The sequence below is a fragment of the Gadus macrocephalus genome, chromosome 14 (genome assembly GCF_031168955.1).
Source record: "Gadus macrocephalus chromosome 14, ASM3116895v1".
In the NCBI taxonomy this organism is placed as follows: Eukaryota; Metazoa; Chordata; class Actinopteri; order Gadiformes; family Gadidae; genus Gadus; species Gadus macrocephalus.
The window spans coordinates 23,480,318-23,501,915 of record NC_082395.1 but is presented as its reverse complement, the minus strand read 5'-3'; the positions used below and the strand labels follow the sequence as shown (position 1 = coordinate 23,501,915).

The following is a 21,598-nucleotide window of genomic DNA, read 5'->3' as shown; positions in this document are numbered from 1 at the left end:
TCACCACCCCCACTCCGATTGTCCGCAAGGGAGGAGGCTGGTAGCTGGGGGACTGGGGGCAGAGGCTGGTAGCGGGGGACCGGGGGCAGAGGCTGAGAGCAGGAGCGTGGAGGCTTAGGCCGGTCACCAAAATCCAGTGGCAGAGGCATGTAGCTCTCCGGCCAAAAGGCTGTGGGGCTGAGCAGCTCGACTGCCCACTCGGGCAAGACGTCCTCCAACTCGGGCCTTGACGAGACAGCCCTGCGCGTACGCCCCAACACAGCCTCCTGCTCCCTCCTGCTGGGAATGTTCTCCCAGCCATCCATAGCCACGATTATTGACACCAATAAATCCTCCAACTCACGGCAAAATTGAGCGTCCGCTGGGTCCAATGGTGTTGCTGTCATTCTGTTACGGTTGCGGGTGCAGGCAGGCAGGTAGGACCCAGATGCAGACGGTTTGGGGAGAACAGCACTTTATTTCTGCCAAAGGCTAAGGCAAGGAGCAAGGGAACACAGGTGAGAACATGCAGGACGAACTAACCACAATGACAGCACGAGGAACAAAGGAAAGACAAGGGCTTTAGTAACAAACGCAACGAGGAACAGCTGAGACACATTAGGGGAGGGAGCAGTAATCAACACAGGAGGGAAACACACCAAAACACGACAGACCATGACAGAGAGTTGTATAACCGCTTAAACTGGGCTCCCGTCTCGTCCTTCCCGCGCTTCTCGCCACAGTATGTTTGAGGACGAAACATACTGTGATTAACAATTATTATTATTTATTTTTATTATGTCACTTTTTTAACTGCAAAATATCTGTTGTCGGCCTGGGCCAGAAGATCCAACTGAAGGTTCTGGAAGTCCTGGTCCATACTTTAAAGTCTATAGGCTAATCGTCACTGTGTGGACATGCTTGTATCGTCCATACACTCTTGGGAGTCAAAGGATGATTTCATTTTCATGGGAATGTGTCGGGACCTCAAAGGCATTCCTCCCGAGCGGGTTCATCTGGATCATATCGTCCGCGGTGGAGGAGTCCGGCTGGGTCTCCTCAGCAGCATGCAGAGGCCTTCTGTCAGCAGCAGGATTGTGGGTTGGACGTCTGGATTCACGCAGCTCCTAATGTGGAATGACGAGAGATCTAGAAGGGCCGGGTCACTGACTCATGATCTATTCAAACATGTAGAACTCTATTGTGTTTGTCACCATAGTTGATCAGGTAGCACCTTACAATAAGGTTAGACTAATTGACCATTCACTAACATAAATTGCAGTCATGCAACTGTAATAAGCATTATCTAACAGAGTTAACAGTGAACTAATAGTCTAGTAATCCTTTACTAATGGTGTTCATAACTAAGGTAGGGTTAACCCTATTAAATAATGCATACATTAACACCTAAGCCACTAACCCAAAAACCTATTCTAATGATACATAATAATGCTTTTTACTGCATTAACTTAATGTTAATTAAGTTAGTCAATGTACCCTTATCGTAAAGTGTTACCGGTTCAGTTATCAACTATTTTGTACTACCACCAATTATTTAGTCATTGTTATTACCCTGTTTGACTAATCCAAAGTATTATTATCATAAACTTCACTTCTCTGATAACTTTCTTTCATTTTTTTCTTTCTTTTGTAACTTTTTGCCACTCTCTTTATAATCGCAGTGAACACAGCCTGCAGTTTATTAAGGTTCTCCTTCTGTTTTAATAAGGACCACCAGGCTGAATCAAAAGCACTTTTATTGAATATGAACTTGAGGGCCTGTTTCCACCTAGAACATCCCAACATACAAACTTTAGCACGGGCGGAAAAAAAGATAGGAAGACAACTCGATTATTTGTAAAATACATTTAATCCCTTAATATTTGGGCACACCGAAGAGGAGAGAAGGCTTGTAGGTGCGGTGCCAATGCAGCGCGCTGAGGTCGCTGTCACCACGCTGTGCAACATAAGGCGCACCTGGTTCCATCACTGGCAGTTTACTGAGTCGACCTGGGTCACACTGAGGCAGGACCGTGTGATGGACTCCTCCGCCTGGATCTCCAACCACACGTTCAGGAGACCAGAGTATATCTATCACCGAGGACAGCTTGGTGACAGTCTGACCTACACTGCAGAGGCACCGTCGCCATAACCCTCGAAGCGTATTAGACAAAGTGATCACAATAAAAAGGCATACATTGTCTTAGCACAGTCTTCATGGTTTTAATTAGTAGAATTGTACAGATCTGTACATGTTACAAGACATATTTTCGCTTATCTCACCATAGCTTTAACTAGTTAGCAAGACACGGCTGTCGTGCGGAGACGATAACAGAAATACTTCTGGTTACGCGGAAGGTGTGGAGGATGCGTGTTAGATATTACAGTTGTGTGTGTGTGTGTGTGTGTGTGTGTGTGTGTGTGTGTGTGTGTGTGTGTGTGTGGCAGTGTGTGTGTGTGTGTGTGTGTGTGTGTGTGTGTGTGTGTGTGTGTGTGTGTGTGTGTGTGTGTGTGTGTGTGTGTGTGTGTGGCAGTGTGCGTGTAGGAGGGAGCGGAGCGAGCAAATCAATGCTTGTTTTGTTGTTGCCTCAATTGCAGGTATCCGCATCTATCGGTGGACTGTCTCTGAACGTTTTGCAACCCGAATCCCCCAGACCGTTTGGACTAAATAAAACTAACAGAGATCAACCCAAAGCTGGCAGTGGAACACGCCTGACCTCTAATGGTGAGCGGTGAATACTGCAGCAGGGTAGGGAACCGATTAAATCAGAGTAGCTCTCGCAGGTTCCAGCGTTAAACGCAAGAGTCTATAGTCTATGTGTCGCCGGGCATCGAGCCCAACGATGTGGCGGCCTTAAATTAAGTACTCTTGAGCCATCGAATGATAAGAGGACCCAACGACAGGGAGTGGCACGGCCCTGGATGACCTGCGATGAAGTCGGGCCTGTCGCTGCGTCCATAGCGATCGCTATGGCCGTCCTAGACATGATAATCAGGGGGGTTCCCTTCCTGTGTGGTTTAAGCACAGGATGAGGGTAAACGGTGTTACGTAATATAAACCTGGGGAATGGGGATCACATGGCTTTGAGCCAGGAACCCCGGGGTGCGTCTCTAACGTCTCCTCGCGCCCTGACCCACACGGGCCCACTGTGAGGTGACTGAATGGTAAGAATGGTCTATAAGGCAGGGAGGTCTTCATATGCGTGCGTGTGTGTGTGTGTGTGTGTGTGTGTGTGTGTGTGTGTGTGTGTGTGTGTGTGTGTGTGCGTGTCTGCGCATTTGTATGCATGTAAACATGCGTGTGTGTGTGTGTGTGTTTGTATGCATGTATACGTGTGCGTCAGTGTGTGTGCACGTGCACGCTAGGGATGCTAGCTGCAGTAGCTAGGCCTGCATCGCGGTTCTATCATGATGCTAGCGGCAGTCGCTAGGCCTGCATCGCGGTTCTATCATGATGCTAGCGGCAGTCGCTAGGCCTGCATCGCGGTTCTATCATGATGCTGACTGCAGTAGGTCGGCCTGCATCGCGGCTCTGTCATGTCTATCCAGGCTACCAGCTCTCAAGCTCTTAGTGGTTGGTCAAGGCAAGGCAAACAAGCATTAACACTATAGCGGAGTCTAGTACAACAACCATGCTTATGCAGTCATAAAGCACTGCTATCATATATATTTATATACAGTTTATACATAAAACAGTGGAAAAAGAGGAATTCTCACAGACTTCAGCGTGAACGCGGTGAAGGTCAGAAAGAACAAAAGAAAAGTGAAGCTTTGCATTCGGTAGAACTTGTGGGGCGTGTAGTGTGGTGCGTGTGTGTGTTTATGTACTGTGTGTGTGTGTGTGTGTGTGTGTTTGTGTGCCTGTGTGTGCGCGTGTGTTGAAGGGCAGCACTGGTCAAATACGAAACAGCATCTTCGAGAGGAGCAGCGGCGGCGGGGTACAGACGCCCCCCACTCAGACTACAGATCCAGCAAGCAGTTACACAATACAGCCACCAGGGGTAGCAGAGAGAGGAAGGGGGGGAGAGGGGCAGTTACACAATACAGCCACTGGGGGGGAGGAGGAGAGAGGGGTAACAGAGAGGGAGGGGGGGAGAGAGAGGGAGGGAGAGAGAGAGGGAGGGGGGGAGAGAGAGAGGGATGGTGAGCAGTGAAGGAAGATACAGATACATGTACAGAGAGAGGAGGAGGAGGACATAAAGGGTTCCTTCCATCATATCTTGGGGGAGCCCCCCTGGTGCTCTAGTACACCGGGCTGTTGCGGATCCCACAGCATAGAACCATGCTGAAGATCATCTCAAAGATCTGAGGGAGGGAGAGAGACGGACGGACGGACAGCGAGAAAGAAACGGAGGGAGCGAGAGGAAATGGAAAGATGTTGGGTTATTTTCCATATTTAATAAGATCATGTATTTAATTGATTAGTGGTTATCACGTTTAACCAAGACCCAAACACTTACGATGATCACAGCGACCGCCAGGGCGGCGATGCCGATCAGGTAGATCTTATCAGTGAACAGCTCCTCGATCCTGGTGTGACAGTTCTGTCAGGGAAAAGTAAAGATGAACAACATCATCACAACAGCTTCTGCAACCAGCCTACCCTCCACAGCCCCCGAATGATCATCTAATTCAGACCATGAGCCTCCTGAATAATCACCTAATTCAGACTATGGACGGCTAAATGCATGGCTAGCCTTGTTGGTGCCCCACGTCACCATGTGACACCATCACTCGCCCTGACTGATACCTAGAGCTCAGGGCAGGCCTCTCTTTGGCTGTCTGCGTTGTCAGTCCCAGTATTTGGCCGACTGCTGAGCGATCAACATCAATCACATTAGAAAAGGCGGTTTGTTTCACAAAGGGCCAATTGTTACACAAGTACTGTTCCCGGCGTACGGCCTTTGATTGGTCGTTCTTGCATGTCCATCAGGACCGCCTACTTGTCAGGTACGGTACCAGGATGGTAACTCCTCGCTCAGGGGGGGGGTCAGACTCACGGTGAGGGTCATGGTCTTGGGACAGATGGAGGTGAGCCCAATCTTGTCTGTCAGTGAGGTCAACACACTGGTGAACTGTCCTTTACCGCAGCAGTCCAGCTGGAGAGGAGACAATATAGGATATATTTGTATATACATACACATTTTTATACATCATATTTATTAAAATAGCATATCAATACAAAAGATCTAGTGATATTAATATATATTGTATGTGTGTAATATATATGTACTATTATACAATATATATATTGTTTAAAGTTACATATATTAGGGGCTAGGGGCATAGCGCAGGGGACAGCGTGACGTAGAGCTAACGTAGGGGCTAGTGTGACGTAGGGCCTAGTGTGGGGGCTAGCGGGACGTAGGGGCTAGCGTAGGGGCCAGCGTGACGTAGGGGCTAGTGTGATGTAGGGGCTAGTGTGGGGGCTAGCGTGGGGGCTAGTGTAGGGGCTATTGTAGAGGCTAGCGTTGGGGCTAGCGGGATGTAGGGGTTAGCGTGACATAGGGGCTAGCTTAGGGGTTAGCGTGACATAGGGGCTAGTGTGACGTAGGGGCTAGCGTGACGTAGGGGCTAGTGTGCCGAGGGGCTAGTGTGACCTAGGTTCTAGCGTGACCTAGGGGCTAGCGTAGCTTTGCATACCGTCTCGTGGAAACCCTTGAGCACGGAGGTGGCGGCCTCTCTCTTATCTTGCGTCACGCTTTCGGAGGCCGCCTTGTCGTAAATTGAGTCGTAGAAGTTGATCATCTCCTTGGTCACCTGGCGGGCACAGTCACATGACACATCAAACAACAGTCACATGCTCACGACTCACGTCACAGCGAATCCGGTCGTTTAAGCGAAATAACCTGATGGATAATTCTGCTTATAACACAGCTTTAAGAAGTTTTAATTAAGGAGTTAATTGTCACAAAGATAATATCAAAAACACGTTATCTGTTCGCTTCTATGGTTGAAGATCTGTAGCCATAGCAACGGTCTGTCATCACAGCTGCGTTCTTCTCTTCAGCAGTGACACATAGTGGAATGTCCTGACCGACAGAATCCAGTATTCAGCCCAGACGTGTAATAAGATCAAATCATTTGGGTGGGATTACTTCACGATGTAGCTCAGTGTAGAACAAGGCCTGGACAGACTGGAAGGTGGCTGTTTCTGGAACTTCTAATTCTGTTTGAAGATGTTCGCTGACTGGACCACTGACACACGTGGTGCTGGTTTATGGTGAAAGAGTGAGTGAGTGAGTGTGTCTCACCATGTCTTTATGCATGTACCCGTGATGCTGGTTTATAGTGAGTGAGTGAGTGAGTGAGTGAGTGAGTGAGTGAGTGAGTGAGTGAGTGAGTGAGTGAGTGAGTGAGAGAGTGAGTCTTCGTGTGTCCTTGTGCATGTACCTGTGATGCTGGGTTACGGTGAGTGAGTGAGAGAGTGAATGGTGAGTGAGTGAGTGAGTGAGAGAGTGAGTCTTACTGTGTCCTTGTGCATGTACCCGTGATGCTGGGTTACGGTGAGTGAGTGAGAGAGTGAATGGTGAGAGAGTGAATGGTGAGAGAGTGAGTCTTACTGTGTCCTTGTGCATGTAGCCCCAGATGCCCGCAGCCACCTCGCAGGCGAACAGGATCACCAGGCAGGCGAAGAACTGCAGAGGACCACAGACAAAGATCATCAGACAAGCTCAGCCCAGTGCTTCAAACCACCGCTCTGAACCTTTAACCTCACCCAGTGAATGATTCAATGAGACAAATGTGAGTTTCCTTTACTGTTATTATGTTTTGTATTAACGTACGTTTTTTAACTATCAATTATCAAGAAGAATTGAATTTTCGCTAACATACTTTAAACCAGAAAGCTTATGTTTTTGTAATTGAATGTTTAAATTGTGACTTTAATCTGAATACAACAACTGTATACAAAGTTTTTAATTAAATAATAGCTATTGTCTTTCTCAATGTATCTGAGCACAATGCAACAGACAAATATTGTTGTTATTGACTCACAGTTCCCAGAAGGCATTGCGATTCCTGGATGGCGCCATAGCAACCGAGGAAACCTACAACCATCATCACGGCTCCGACGGCAATCAGGATGTAGACACCTAGAACGAGAGGTCAAAGGTCAGCTATTACTGAGGTGGTGGGGGCCCTGTGTGTGTGTGTGTGTGTGTGTGTTTCAAGTATTTTTTTAAATTTTGTAAAGTTTGTGGTGAGACACAGGTATTCTACAGCATAACTTAATGTCTTGTGTCATCAAATATAGACACAAGATAAGATACAAGATATATATACACACACAAGATAAGATAAATATGAAAGGAAAGAAATAATCGCACAAATCCAATATGAGGCCATAAAACCGAGACTGCAAGTTTAACAGACGAAGTATAGAGATGGTCTTTAGATTTGTTTACCTTTAACAGACGAAGACGCCTGATTATACAACATTCTGAGTGTGTGTGCGTGTTTATGGGGGATACTACAACATCTGGGACATAGCTCAGAATCAGTCATTTCATCTTTATTTACACTTGCATTCTCGACTCCATTTTATCTTCTGAGCAAAATAGCAATGTATGGCCAGCAGGGGGCACCACACCGACGTTGCCAGCCTCCCTGCTCCCCTTCTGAACAGAGGCCTGTAAGGTGGGCCCCGAAACTGTTCTCTGGATTGTTTCACTTTTGTTTCGTGTTTAGAGTACTGCCACCGGGACCTTCCACGAAGCCTTTACACCTGTGATGTCATGGCAGGGTGCGACAGACAGGGAGCGCCCACGAGGCTTCTGGGTACAGTAGTTCTTTAGACTGGGTACTCCCAGCCCCTTCTGCAGGGCGAAATGTATTGCTCTTGAGCAAAGCAATACATTTCTTTCTGCGTCCGATACGTTTTTGCGGGAGCCAATCACCAAGCTGGCAATCCCCCTGGCGCGCTATTGGCTGGTTTAACACAATGATGACAGGGAAGCTACGGCAAGCAGCCAATTGCGTACTGAGTCATTTGAACTAGGCCCGTTGATCACGCCTCTTGTGATGAAGAAAATGACAGCAGCTTCCCCAGACCAACGTGCAATCTACGATTGAGCTTGGTCTGGCAATAGCCAGGCTAGTCGTTCTTAGTCATAGCACTATACTCAATGTACGCTTTTTCTTTATGAGAACCAAGCTATTTGGAATCGACCAATGAATGTTGTCCGAGCCAGCCAAGCAGGGGAGGAGTGATGCGGTGGAGCGTTGATAATACGTTGTAAGTCTCGGGGAAAATGTTCGGAGCGCCAACCAAAAGCTACCAGGAGAAATGCCTTGGATACGAGGGCGTCAGGCAGCTCCGCCCCTCACTGGAAGGGGGACGCAGCCCGCCTCTCTCTCCCTAGGCCCCTCTATCGGATGATTCTATTTACCTGTCTCCCTCCATCCCTCCTCCCTCCCCCTCCCTCCCTTCCCTCCTCCCTTCCTCCCTCCTCCTCCCTCCCCCTCCCTCCTCCCTCCCCCTCCCTCCCCCTCCCTCTCCCTCCCTCCTCCTCCCTCCCCCTGCCTCCCTCCTCCTCCGTCCCTCCTCCTCCCTCCCCCCCCACCCATCCCCTCCCCCACCCATCCTCCCCCCCTCCCCTCCCCTCCCCCTGTGTTGCTGGGGCCCCGGCCCGGTAGCCTAATGTAATCGGGGCCCTAACTTGATTGTGCACCACTAACTGGTCGCCGCCCATCGCTGAGGCTCTGCTCCGCTATTCCATGCATCAACGGCTTGCAACCCCCCCCCCCCACCCACACACACACACACACACACACACACACACACACACACACACACACACACACACACACACACACACACACACACACACATGCATGCACACGCACGTAAATACACACTGATACACACACACATTTGGCTACACACATATAGACACCCAAACAAACGCAAACAGACATACACACACACACACACACACACATTATCACACGCACACACTTACACAACAATACAGCCACACAAACACAGAAATACACAAAGTCGCGTACAAAGATTTTGTGATGCCACGCCTTTTCTTTGCCATGAGCAAATATCTTCATTAGAGTCCCCCCCCCAGCCACCCACTGATCTGGGGGGGAGGGGGGGGGGATATATACAAATTGATATTTTGGCGACTGACCAAGTGCTGGTCGCTCTCCACCACTTTGTGGACGGAAGCCAAGACCACCATCCCTCTCTCTCTCCCTCCCCCCGCTCTCTCCCACTCTCTCTCTCTCTCTCTCTCTCTCTCTCTCTCTCTCTCTCTCTCTCTCTCTCTCTCTCTCTCTCTCTCTCTCTCTCTCTCTCTCTCTCTCTCTCTCTCTCTCTCTCTCTCTCTCTCCCTCCCCCTCTCTTTATCTCACCCCACCAGACCTATCAATTCCCATAAATGACATCATTGGACAGACTGTTGCTTAGGGTTGGGGGGGTGGGGGTGGGGGGGGGGGTAGTGGGACAAATGGCCACGCCTTTCCTCCCCCTCCCTCACCCACAGATCACCCCTCCCAGCTTCCTTAGATGCCATTTGCTCTCTTAATCATATTATCTTCCTCCTGCTCCTCCTCCTTCCCCTCCTCCTTCCCCTCCTCCCCTCCTCCCCTCCTCCCCTCCTCCCTCCTTCTCAACCTCCTGCTCCTCCTCCTTCATCCAATACTTTGGATGAAATAGCACAATTATTTGGTAATTAAGAAATTAGACCATTTGTAAGTGCTTTAAATTTGCCTGGGGGGAAATACAAGCATCTTTTAAAATCAAAAAATGATAAAAATGTTTTTTCCATCTTTTTAACCTATTCTATTTCAATATTGACCGGTAGGGTCATCGCAACACCAAATCTTTTTAACGACTAAATCAGGTCAATGAAAATGGCATAAATAGTGTATTGCAACAGAAGCAGAGGCTCCAAGGTTTTAGGTCTAAAATACAGCAGATAGTTAAACTGCTGTCAAACATTAACTCTGCTGTTGCACAGAGAAGTGAAGCTCAGAGCTACCGCAGCAGAATCACGTCTTATGTTTCCATATGAAACCCCACGACGCCAACTGGCTGAGAGGGGCAGCGGTGAACGATGAGGAGGAACAGTTGTTCATTAACGCTGACTTTATCCTCCTATTAAACAAGATGAATGCTGAACGCCCCTCCCAGCCTCCAAACACCCAGGAACAGACTGAGAAGTCGTCTCTGATGGTTCCACGTCGTGTAGGAAGTTAAAGCAAGTCACCATTAATTAGTGAAGTATCTATGGGTGGGGGGCGGGGTGGGGGCGGGGCCCACAAAGATCCTGGTCCACCTCAGGGTTAAATCTTACCTCATTGTCACCGTGTGTAAAAAGAACGCTTCACCACAGAGAAGGAAGACAATGACTTCCTGAGTTCTAAGTTTACTCGGACCCAACAATAGAAAAACGGCCTTGCAGATCCGGTCCCCACACAGGACACATAAAGATCAGGAGGCCGATAGGAAGAATAGGTTCGATTATGTGGAACAACAAGAGGAATGTGACGGCTTTGGAGCGCTGTAAAGCGACGGGAACGCGAACACAGATGTGCAGAGCGAGGGAGAGAGCGGGGAGAAGGAGAGGGGAGCAGGAGAGGGGAGGCGAGCCATGGAGGAGGACTCGGCGCTAGACGGAGGTAATCGCAACCAGATGAGGAGCGGACGACAGTGGAAAGAAATTAGCAGATGAGCGAATGAGAGGAAAAATCCTTGGTGAGGGAGGAGGAGGAGGAGGGGTTGGGGGAGGAGGGGTGGAGGGAGGGAATTTGTAGCGGGGGAGGGGAGGGACTGAAGGTCGAACTATGTGTTTTTTCTCTCCCTGACCACATGCTTTCCCTCCCGCCCACCCCTCTGGTGGAGAGAGAGAGAGAGGCTTTATGTGATTGGCAGGATGTAATCATTAAGATTGTGTGGCGGGCAGAAAGGCCCCCCCCTCCCTCGCTGGGGCCCGTCTGGGTGGGGTTCGTCTGGGGGAGGTTGGGGATTGTTTGTGGGCACAGCAGGCGGAGCCTCAGCCTCCCCCCAGTAAACAAGCGCCCCTCTTAGCTGCCGCTCAGATGGAAAACAAGCTTCCCCAGCCTTTCTAGACTCTGGATGTGGAGCACTCAAACGTTTGAGATGCAGACGTTTGTAGATATCGTTTTCTAGCCAAACATTTGAGATTAAGACGTGTCTGAGTGCCGATGTTTATCTGTTCTAAAGGTCCAGAATCCCGCGTCTCTGGTTGGTCTCCCCTCCAACTCCTTGTCTCTCCTCCGACTGCCTGTCTCTCCTCAGACTGCCTGTCTCTCCTCTGACTGCCTGTCTCTCCTCTGACTCCCTGTCTCTCCTCCGACTGCCTGTCTCTCCTCCGACTGCCTGTCTCTCCTCCGACTGCCTGTCTCTCCTCTGACTGCCTGTCTTTCCTCAGACTGCCTGTCTCTCCTCTGACTGCCTGTCTCTCCTCTGACTCCCTGTCTCTTGTCTCTCTGACTCTCCCTTCTCCTCCTTCCTCTTTTCTTCTGGGTTTCTCCAGAGCCGCTGTTTCGTTTCCAGGTTTCCTTGAGAAACACTTTCCTCTTCTCAACCTTCCCTGGTGACTCAGACAGGCTGCGGGCAGAGAGAGACCAGACCCACTGGCTCTGAGGACCAGCAGAGAGACCAGACCAGCAGAGACCAGACCCACTGGCTCTGAGGACCAGCAGAGAGACCAGACTAGGGATGGCCACGGTTATTCAAGTATTCGGTTATTCGAAATGACGTGGGTATTCGACTGTAGCTGTAGCAGATTTTTATTTTATTTTTGCCTACAGTTAATTAAATATATTCATTAGCTATATTAATTACATATTTTTCATTAAACGTGTATACTAACGCCATTTAATACTTGGAATACATGGCCATACCGGCAACCTCCGTTCCAGCGGAGAGTCTTTTCCCCGGCGGGCTTGATTGTAAATCGCCTCCACACCCGCCTATCCCCGAGCACGTAGATATGCTCATTTTTTTTAACAAGAATGAGTGATGCAGTAGGTGGGCTTATGTGTTATGTTGTTAACTGGAAATGTTTTAGACATACTGTATTTCCGTCTTACACATAATATATTTTTGTTGATGTTCTGTTATATGCGCATCTTGTGTAATGTGAGGCAGGCCCATGCATTGCAAGTGGATTTCTGTTGATATCCAAGCCCACCAGTATTTATGCTTTTTGCTGTTGTGCTTCAGTTACTTCAATCTATTCAGTTTGTGCCTTAAATTTTCTTTAATCTAATTTCAGCTTGTGCCTTAAGTATGCAATACTGTTCATTCATATTCTTGTCAAAAATTATGGTTTCGTTTCAACTTGTTTCAATTCAGCATACTGATTTCGAGTGTCTTTTTCCTTCTAAAATGCTAAATAAATTGAACAAATTGGATTTGATTTCCTTATTTATTTGACTAATAGATGGAAAACGAATGCATTTGTTTAGTGAAGGCCAGATCTTGGAAGAACTTCAGGCTACATTATGAGTGAGGTACACATTTCTTTTTTTTTTAAGCGGTTAACAAGTTACTCAAATTCTTTTTATCGGATATTCGAACACTGATATGCCTTCAAATGCCCATCCCTAGACCAGAGCAGCATAGACCAGACCCAATGGCTCTGGGAACCAGCAGAGCGTCCAGACCCACTGAGGACCAGAGTCCAGACTCCACAAGCCCCACCCAGTTTGGGGTCATGTGACTCTTGTCCCCCTTTTCTTCTTTTTCTTGGCAGCCATGTGCGATGTATGTAAAGAAAATGTCACGCCACTTCAGTAATGCGCATTTCTAGCAGCTAGGAGACATGTCACACACAACAGAGTTCAGATAGGAGCTGCACTACCCTTCGACAAAGTTGGATGTTAGATTGGAATGTTTTAATCAGTTTGAAATCTTCGAAAACAGTGAACTGTAAGATGGATGTGTGTGTGTGTGTGTGTGTGTGTGTGTGTGTGTGTGTGTGTGTGTGTGTGTGTGCGTGTGTTTGTGTGTGTGTGTGTGTGTGTGTGTGTGTATGTGTGTGTGTGTGCGTGCGTGTGTGTGTGCGTGTCACACCGCGTGCCGCCACATGGTTGTGACTCACGGTCTCCGTCTGGTGCCACCCGGGTGGGCCCCTGAGAGCCACATGAGGACCAGAGAAAACTCTACAAACAGCCCCCCATTAAACACTCTCTTTCGTGCAAAACACAAGAAGAGCCTCCCGACTTCATAACACATCAAAGACGGACGTCACGAAGCTTCGCTCCGGGTTCGAGAAGGACAGGAAGGTTCAGGGGAGTTCATTCACACGGCTGATCTGTTAGTCATCAAAAACAGTTTTTTTTTCTGCATTCCAACGTAATCTTCCTTCATTTCAACACATTTTCCAGCCCCACCCACATCACTCGCGGTCATTCAAAAAGTGGGGAAGAATTACTACGCTGACTTACTTTGATAATCCTCAACACACTTACGCACACACACACCTATACGCACACACACACACACACACACATACCCCCACACCCCCAACACACACATACACAAAATGATACCCAAAAAGGAACGGCGAACAAAGTGAACGCTGGGAACAATAGTGGGAGCATTCCCAGTGGAGGGATGGAGAACTTCCTGCTATAAAACAAAGACCCCTACACCACCCAGTACACCACCTACAGTACACCACCCAGTAAACCACCTACAGTACACCACCCAGTACACCACCTACAGTACACCACCCAGTACACCACCTAGTACACCACCCAGTAAACCACCTACAGTACACCACCCAGTACACCACCTACAGTACACCACCCAGTACACCACCTAGTACACCACCCAGTAAACCACCTACAGTACACCACCCAGTACACCACCTACAGTACACCACCCAGTACACCACCTAGTACACCACCCAGTAAACCACCTACAGTACACCACCCAGTACTCCAGCTAGTACACCAACTACAGTGCACCACCCAGTACACCACCCAGTACACCACCTACAGTACACCACCCAGTAAACCAACTACGTAGTACACCAACTAACTAACCCTCGTTGAGGGAACCCAACATGAATCTTCGTCCTCCTCTTTCTCTTTCTCTGTTCAACGTCAACATTTAGACCCGCGGTTCAACACTAACATTATCCAGCCCAGCGCCGGTCCCCCAGATCAGGGTTACTGTCCCCGTAGAACATGGAGCAGGACTACCCCGTCACCCCCAGCCTCTCTACCACCTCACCCTCTCTACCCCCTCACCCCCAGCCTCTCTACCCCGTCACCCCCAGCCTCTCTACCCCGTCACCCCCAGCCTCTCTACCCCGTCACCCCCAGCCTCTCTACCCCCTCACCCCCAGCCTCTCTAGCCCCCATCATCTCTACCCCCTCACCCCCACCCTCTCTACCCCCTCACCCCCACCCTCTCTACCCCCTCACCCCCACCCTCTCTCCCCCCTCACCCCTATCATCTAGTCGTCCAGCAGACGCTCTCCTGCATGCTAGGGGTTAAAGGAGGATGGCTCTTTGTCATCACAGAGGGGGGAGGTCCTCCTCACAGAGGGGGGGGGGGGGGGGTCCTCATCACAGAGGGGGAGGTCCTCCTCACAGAGGGGGGGGGGGGGGGGGGAGGTCCTCCTCACAGAGGGGGGAGGTCCTCATCACAGGGGGGGGGGGGGGGGTGAGGTCCTCCTCACAGAGGGGGGGAGGTCCTCCTCAGAGGGGGGGGGAGGTCCTCATCACAGAGGGGGGGGAGGTCCTCCTCACAGAGGGGGAGGTCCTCCTCACAGAGGGGGGGGAGGTCCTCCTCACAGAGGGGGGGAAGGTCCTCACCCAGCCCAGCACGGCCCGTGTCCCACCAGGGGGGGGGCCTGAGACCTTCGTTCCCCAGCGAAGGTTCCTGAACTGCCCTGGAATACTTTTCAACTGCGCTCACATCTGGATGTGGTTGCGCTCCCTCCCCCTGATCCACGGCCTCTCTGCTCGGCGAGGACAATAGGGGGAGATCCTCCTGAGGAGCAGCTGCTTGTACCGAGCGTTGGGGTGCATGAGGTTGGGCGTGAAGCAGCTTCCTGTACACAGCGGGCGCTGGGAGGATTAATAATAGCACAATGTACTCTTTGACCGAAGTGGAAAGGAAAGTGCCTGGAAATGTCTGGAAAGTATGCAACTGGAAACATATTATAACACTTTTACTACAGATGATGTGCTACACTTTACATGAGGGTGCATTCATTAACCAATAATTAACATCAGTTAAAGCGTAAATATGCATTTACTAATGGTGTTTATTTTATTTATGGCGTGTTTCCACCGGAGGGTGCAGGTCGGTTCAGTTCGCAAAGGTGCGGCGCGGATCGCGTGTCCACTGCCTAAAGTGCTTCTGGTGTAGAGTGTGCTTCGTAAAAAGCCAAATAAAGCTGTGTTTATTGAAGAAAATGTGATAACCGACTAAACCAACCCGACTGCCAGACCAACCGCTTTCTGCTTCTTCATACAATGGTATATTGTATGAGGAAGCATACAATATAGGATTATTTTTTTCTATTTTCGACATAATTAAGAAATGCCGGTATTATTTGTTAGAAGGGACAGAAACAGCTAGGCAGAACGTATTACAGCATGTTTACGTACCCTGGTCCTCCATATTGAGGTGGACTCATTGATTCATGGAATCATTCCTCAGAGTAAGATTGAAACAAACAGCATTCCTCAGACCTCCAACCGACTGAATGGTCCATTCATTGTCTAACTTTAGGCAGAAATACATGACAACATGCTAATAACAGTCCATCTGTTTTAGAAGAGTTCTTAAAAAAAGAACAAAACAGTTACATTTTTAATTAAGTTTAGGGCTTTAACTAAATTAGATATTGAAAGGCTTTTCATATTTCTGCCAGCTGAAACTAAATTAAATCTCAAGCGCCATTCATACTAAAACATAAAGTATGAATGCTTTTGAATAAACCGTTTACCTCCAATCAATACATTTCAATGAATAATAATGCTGATCGATCGCTCAGTCAGTCCATGTGTTCATCACTGCCACAACCACTTCCCCTGATGCTCTACCACCACATCGGTCTCCCACACTCTACATCAGAGTATCTGTTCCTGTTCTGTGTAATATGAATGTTGATTTAAGCCATCCACATCGTACAGCAAACACCTTTTGCAGCTTTGGATTGTTCTGCAACAACTACTTTAGAATTATTCAATTATGTCTCCATGTCTACTCCCCTAAATGTGGAAATTAGACTTTTGTAACATTTGGTGATTTTGCAGTTGGCATGGCCACTCCTTTAATGTGGAAAGAACCCAATGCACACAGGCTCTTCTGTAAAGCAGAGGCAGATACTTACAGCAGAGAAAACAAATGATATGAAGCTGAGTCTCCTCTAAATAAGAGCAATGGTGCTTGACTGGCCATTTGCTAATTCAAATACAATGTTTTAGCCTACAGACTTAACATTAGTGACTTTTCCATTAGGCAAACTGAATATGGAGAGAGAGGAGAGGAAGTGAGAGGAGAGGTGTCAAGAGGAGAAGAGGTTAGGAGAGGAGGGAAGGAGAGGAGAGGAGAGGAGAGGAGAAGAGAAGAGAAGAGAAGAGAAGAGAAGAGAAGAGAAGAGAAGAGAAGAGAAGAGGAGAGGAGAGGAGAGGAGAGGAGAGGAGAGGAGAGGAGAGGAGAGGAGAGGAGCGGTACTTACTAATGTAGAAGGTGCTGGGTGCCTGGGCTTCTTCAAACTTGATGTCCAGCAGCTTGCTGGTCTTTGTGTCGTGTCTCAGCCATAGGGCCACGCCCAGAATGATCCCCCCAGCAAGCTGCAAAACACAATCATGTCTCATCTGTAAGAGGTGCGCCCATAACGCTAAAGGTGCATACATAATCGTTAAGGTGCCTCCATAACGCTAAAGGTGCATTCATAATCGTTGAGGTGCATTCATAATGCTGAGGGGGCATTCAGATGCACAATCACATTATTGTTACACAATGGATATAATCACATAAAAAAACGAATCGGCCAACATCAGTTTTTGGCCGATGCAAAAGCTATGAAAGAAGTGAATAGTGATTTTATTCACGGTTTAATCATTCCCTTTCTAATGAGGACATGGTCAAATTAATATAATTTAACCTTTCAAAAATATTTGGAGGATTAGGTTTAGTCTTTTTTTAAACTCATCATAAAATCATCAGAACCTCTCCCTCCCTCCCTCTCGGTCTCTTCCCTCCCTCCCTCTCTCTCCCTCCCTCTCGCACGCCCTCTCTGTCTCCCTCCCTCCCTCTGGCCCGCCCTCTCTGTCTCCCTCCCTCCCTCTCTCCCTCCCTCTCACCCACCCCCCTCTCTCTCCCTCCCTCTCGCCCGCGGCCCGCCCCCTCTGTCTCCCTCCCTCCCTCCCTCTCCCTCCCTCTCGCCTGCCCTCTCTGTCTCCCTCCCTCCCTCCCTTGCTAAGGTCCATTCCAGTGCAGAGACAACCCGCTGCCTAGCAACAAGATCAACAGTGTCACTGCCAAGAGGTGAGGCCCCTAGCACCGGCATTCTTCAGGGCCCCCCCAACACACATAGACGCACGCACACACACACCCACACCCACACCCACACCCACACACACACACACACACACACACACACACACACACACACACTCACACATACACACACACAAACTGTAGCTAAACATACTTTAAAAAAAACTCCCAGACTTGTTGCCATGGGGATTACCGCAGAGTTTAAACTGATCCCAAAAAAATGGAAACCCGAATCGAGGCAGCAGACGAGCCTGGGAGACAGATCCTGACGGCTTTATACCGTCAGGACGGTCTAATGTTAACGGCCGTGACGAACGGCGTGAAGCCTGGCCCCGTCCAGCCGGGGGCCTGCACGCCGTTGTTCTCAGACAAAAGAGCAGGGGCCTCACATTTAGACCCTTCTCCTTCTGAACCCCCCCCCCCCCCCCCCTCCCTCACCCTGCGGCGGGGGGCCGGTGTCTGGGCCCAGAGTGGCTCTCTGCGTATGACGAATGAAGGAGATGACAGGAAGTCATTCCACCGTTGTTTATGTAAACAACGGATCCATCGCAACAATACCTGCTTGGGGGACTTCCAAAGTACTTTGTTGGTGCGATAGCTCCCACTTACATTTTATCATAGTTGTATTATTTATCTTTAGCTCTGTTTCCTATTTGTTTGACCTGGAATTATTGGTTTTATCAATCTGCTGAGCGTTTTGTACTGCTTTCTGTTCAGACTTCTAGATGTTTCTCTTTAAGTTAGCGCTGGTTCTGAGGAGCAGGGAGGTGACTGGGTCCTGATCTCACACCCTACTGTGTTCTGCTTATTTTTAAACTCCATCATTGGGGTAAAATCCCCTCGTCTAGAATCGACTAAGTATAACGTCTGCAGCCTGGCTCAGCGGCTCTCATTAGACGGTCCCAAACCAAAACCAAAACTAAGCAACAGCTGCGACAGAGGGCTGTAAACATATACTTAGACTAGTATTTCATGCAAGACATTTCTATCTCAGATCCTTATTTGGCAGAAAATAACCCCCAACGCTAAGGTGATAGAATCTATCCTAAATTAGCCTTGTCGCCCCGCACTGAGACGACAAAACGCTCCAATCAGCCTCTGTGTGCGGCTGCATGTCTGTTGATGGACACGGACAGAAGGACAACGCACAAACAGACACACAACCTAAAGCATTACAACCGAACCAGTCTTACCCCTCAGCTGTTGGGCCACTGACCTCCCTCTGTCTCCCTCCCTCCCGCTCTCTTTCTCCCATTCTCTCTCTCGCACACACACACACACCCATATGCACACACACGCAGACACAAACACATACAAATGCAGACACATACACACACACACTGAGACTCACACACACACACACACAAACACATACATATACACACTGCACCTGAGGACGGCAGATGGAAATGGACAGGTGTTGGTAGGATGGCCCTTATTGGCTGGTTCAAGTTGCTGTTATGCCCAATAAGCAGTCACAGTGTCATATGGTGCGGCTGACTCAGAGCAAGGAGGGACATGTAAGAAGCAGCCTTAGATGCTGTGATGTACTGATGGGGCCTGGGGGCGCTGGAGAATGACTGTACTCTGACCTGAGCTGAATGAAGCCTTCTTTAAAAGGGGCTTCGTGTATTCTGAATGTGGAGGTCATTTATGAATGAACTCATTAAACTGATTATCCCAGAGTGGGGGTCATGGTGCGGGGGTCAGGGGTCCCCGAAGGGGTCCGGCCCGTTGGAGCATGGTTCCTGTGGGCTCCCCCTGGACTGAGCGGCGGGCGTTGAGGTGTTCGGCCAACTGGAGCCTGGGGAGGGGGGGGGGGGCTATTCCTGCTGCTGCCGCACATGGCGGTTGTAGAATGTGTTTACACGCTAGCAGGGGGGAGGGGGGCCGGGAAGGAGGAGGGGGGTGGGGGGTGGGCTCTATCACTTAAATACACTGCTCTGGTCTGCCTGATCGGCTAGCATGCTCATACACACACACACAACACGCGCAACACACATTCACACAGACGCACACAACACACACACACACAGTCCCAGTTCCCGCCCCTTTCCCCCCTCCCTGGTGACCCCTGACCCCAGACCCTCTGAATGCCGGCTCTGATTTATGACGGTGGGGGGGGGGCTGGCCTCCGTCTCCTCAGAGAGCCCCCCCTTCCACGCGCCCCCCCCCCCCAGGACCCGGGTTCCTCCTAAGTGGTTCCCGGCTCTTGGGAGGGGTCCCCAGAGAGGGGGGCTGGGCGCTGGGGGGCCGTGGACTCAGACCACCCACCGGACCGGGATGCTGCCTTTGAGTTGTTATCTACCTGTAGATTCAGGCAGAGGGTCTGCCCAAACCGTTGGGTAACTGAACCCTTCCTCATGCTTTAGCCCGCGACGTGCTTCATGAAGATCCTCTTTGTCCTTCAGACCAGCGGCCCCCAGGAGCAGACGAACCAGGGAGGGCCCGACAAGGGCGGAAGGTTGCTAGTTCAAGTGTCGAGGAGTCCCTGAGCAAGACACCTCACCCTGACTGCTCCTGACCGGCTGGCTGACGCCCCTGCGTGGCTGACTCCGCCGTCGGGGTGTGAATGTGTGTATGAATGGCTGAATGTGAGGCGGTATTCTACTCAGAAGGAGCGTCCAGTTGGACCAGCATTGGGCTGATGATGAGGACGCGTGTAGCGTACGGTCTCATCGATGGGACAATCTGCTCCACCGCAGGCGGTTGACATCTACTCACATCCTTCCGTTCCGTTTAGTTTGAGAAACTTCCTGTTTAAACCCAAAGTCGCTCGCGTTCACTAAGGGCTACATTTGTCATGTTTCCTCACACACTGGTTCCCAGTTCACCCAGTTCCATCTAAGGAGAGTAGGCAAACAAGCCAGACCCAACTGGTTCCCAGTTCACCCAGTGCCACCTTAAGGAGAGTAGGCCAACCAGCCAGACCCAACTGGTTCCCAGTTCACCCAGTCCCACCTTTAGGGGAGCAGGCCAGCCAGCCCAACTAGAAGCTGAACTGGAGTGACTGGTTCTGTTTTGAGCAACATAAACAGGAGATCCAGCACCAACATGAGTCAAGTCAAGACTCCCCATTTAAATCTATGACATCATCCTCCTCCGGCTCTGGGGCCAGGCCCCGACCAGGAAGAGGGTGATTAACCAAACACATAGCTCCTCCTCCCCCGCAGCCAATAGGCTGCTTATGGGTTGTCTAGCGTCACACACTCAAGTGTCCACTTAGGAACCTATTACCATCCACTCCCGCGTCGGACGCACAGCGCAAACACATCAATGGTCATATTGGTCAAATCCTGTAACACAAGAGTCTCATAGTGGAGCGGGGTTTTCCTTCCTGAGGTCTCAATGTGCGGGGGCGTATTATTAGGTTACCCCACCCCCCCCCCCCCTAGACCTCACCCCTCACAGGGACCACATACATACATTTAATCTTCTTCTTTTCTGATATATATATTTTTATATATTATATTACATCATCAGGAAACATATTAGTGTTTCCTGATGATTAGCCATTATCCACTGTGTGTGTGTGTGTGTGTGTGTGTGTGTGTGTGTGTGTGTGTGTGTGTGTGTGTGTGTGTGTGTGTGTGTGTGTGTGTGTGTGTGTGTGTGTGTGTGTGTGTGTGTGTGTGTGTGTCTACACTCAGAGTTTCCATCAGCGCCTCTCAGTGCGGACCTCGACTCCGAACACTGGGAATCGCAGAGATCCGCCAACCGCAAGGAGGAAAATGTGATGAACGCTGCGTGCGCACACACACACACACACACACACACACACACACACACACACACACACACACACACACACACACACACACACACACACACACACACACACACACACACACACACACACACACACACACACTCAGAGTATGAAGAAGCAGATATGATTAACTCCTCTGCCATGCAATTTTACTTTTTGAGATTTGTATCGTTGAATCCAATGGTAGATAGGTGTTAAACCACGACATATAAACATCGACCCATAAATATCGACAGATAAACATCGCCAGGTTTCGATATGATGAGCCCAATTTACTACAATCTTAAGATATAACGTTACGCGCCGCCATAGGAGCTTTGGTTCAACGTGGTCAGAGCTCT

The 21,598-nt window shown here is 49.5% G+C and overlaps 1 protein-coding gene and 1 long non-coding RNA gene across 2 annotated transcripts; both read right to left on the bottom strand.

The window, feature by feature from the left end:
- Nucleotides 1–1,830: 1,830 nt before the first annotated feature.
- On the bottom strand, nt 1,831–16,818 carry cd81a (CD81 molecule a). The gene is made up of 7 exons (XM_060071923.1): nt 16,665–16,818; nt 6,976–7,073; nt 6,543–6,617; nt 5,623–5,739; nt 4,980–5,078; nt 4,440–4,523; nt 1,831–4,284 (listed from the first exon to the last, which is right to left on the bottom strand). Exons 1-7 carry the CDS (start codon nt 16,801–16,803, stop codon nt 4,222–4,224), a joined length of 675 nt encoding a protein of 224 aa, XP_059927906.1. The 5' UTR covers nt 16,804–16,818; the 3' UTR covers nt 1,831–4,221.
- On the bottom strand, nt 9,209–14,206 carry LOC132472343 (uncharacterized). Its single transcript, XR_009529060.1, has 2 exons — nt 13,948–14,206; nt 9,209–13,883 (listed from the first exon to the last, which is right to left on the bottom strand). It is a non-coding gene; the product is annotated as an uncharacterized LOC132472343 (long non-coding RNA).
- Nucleotides 16,819–21,598: the final 4,780 nt, after the last annotated feature.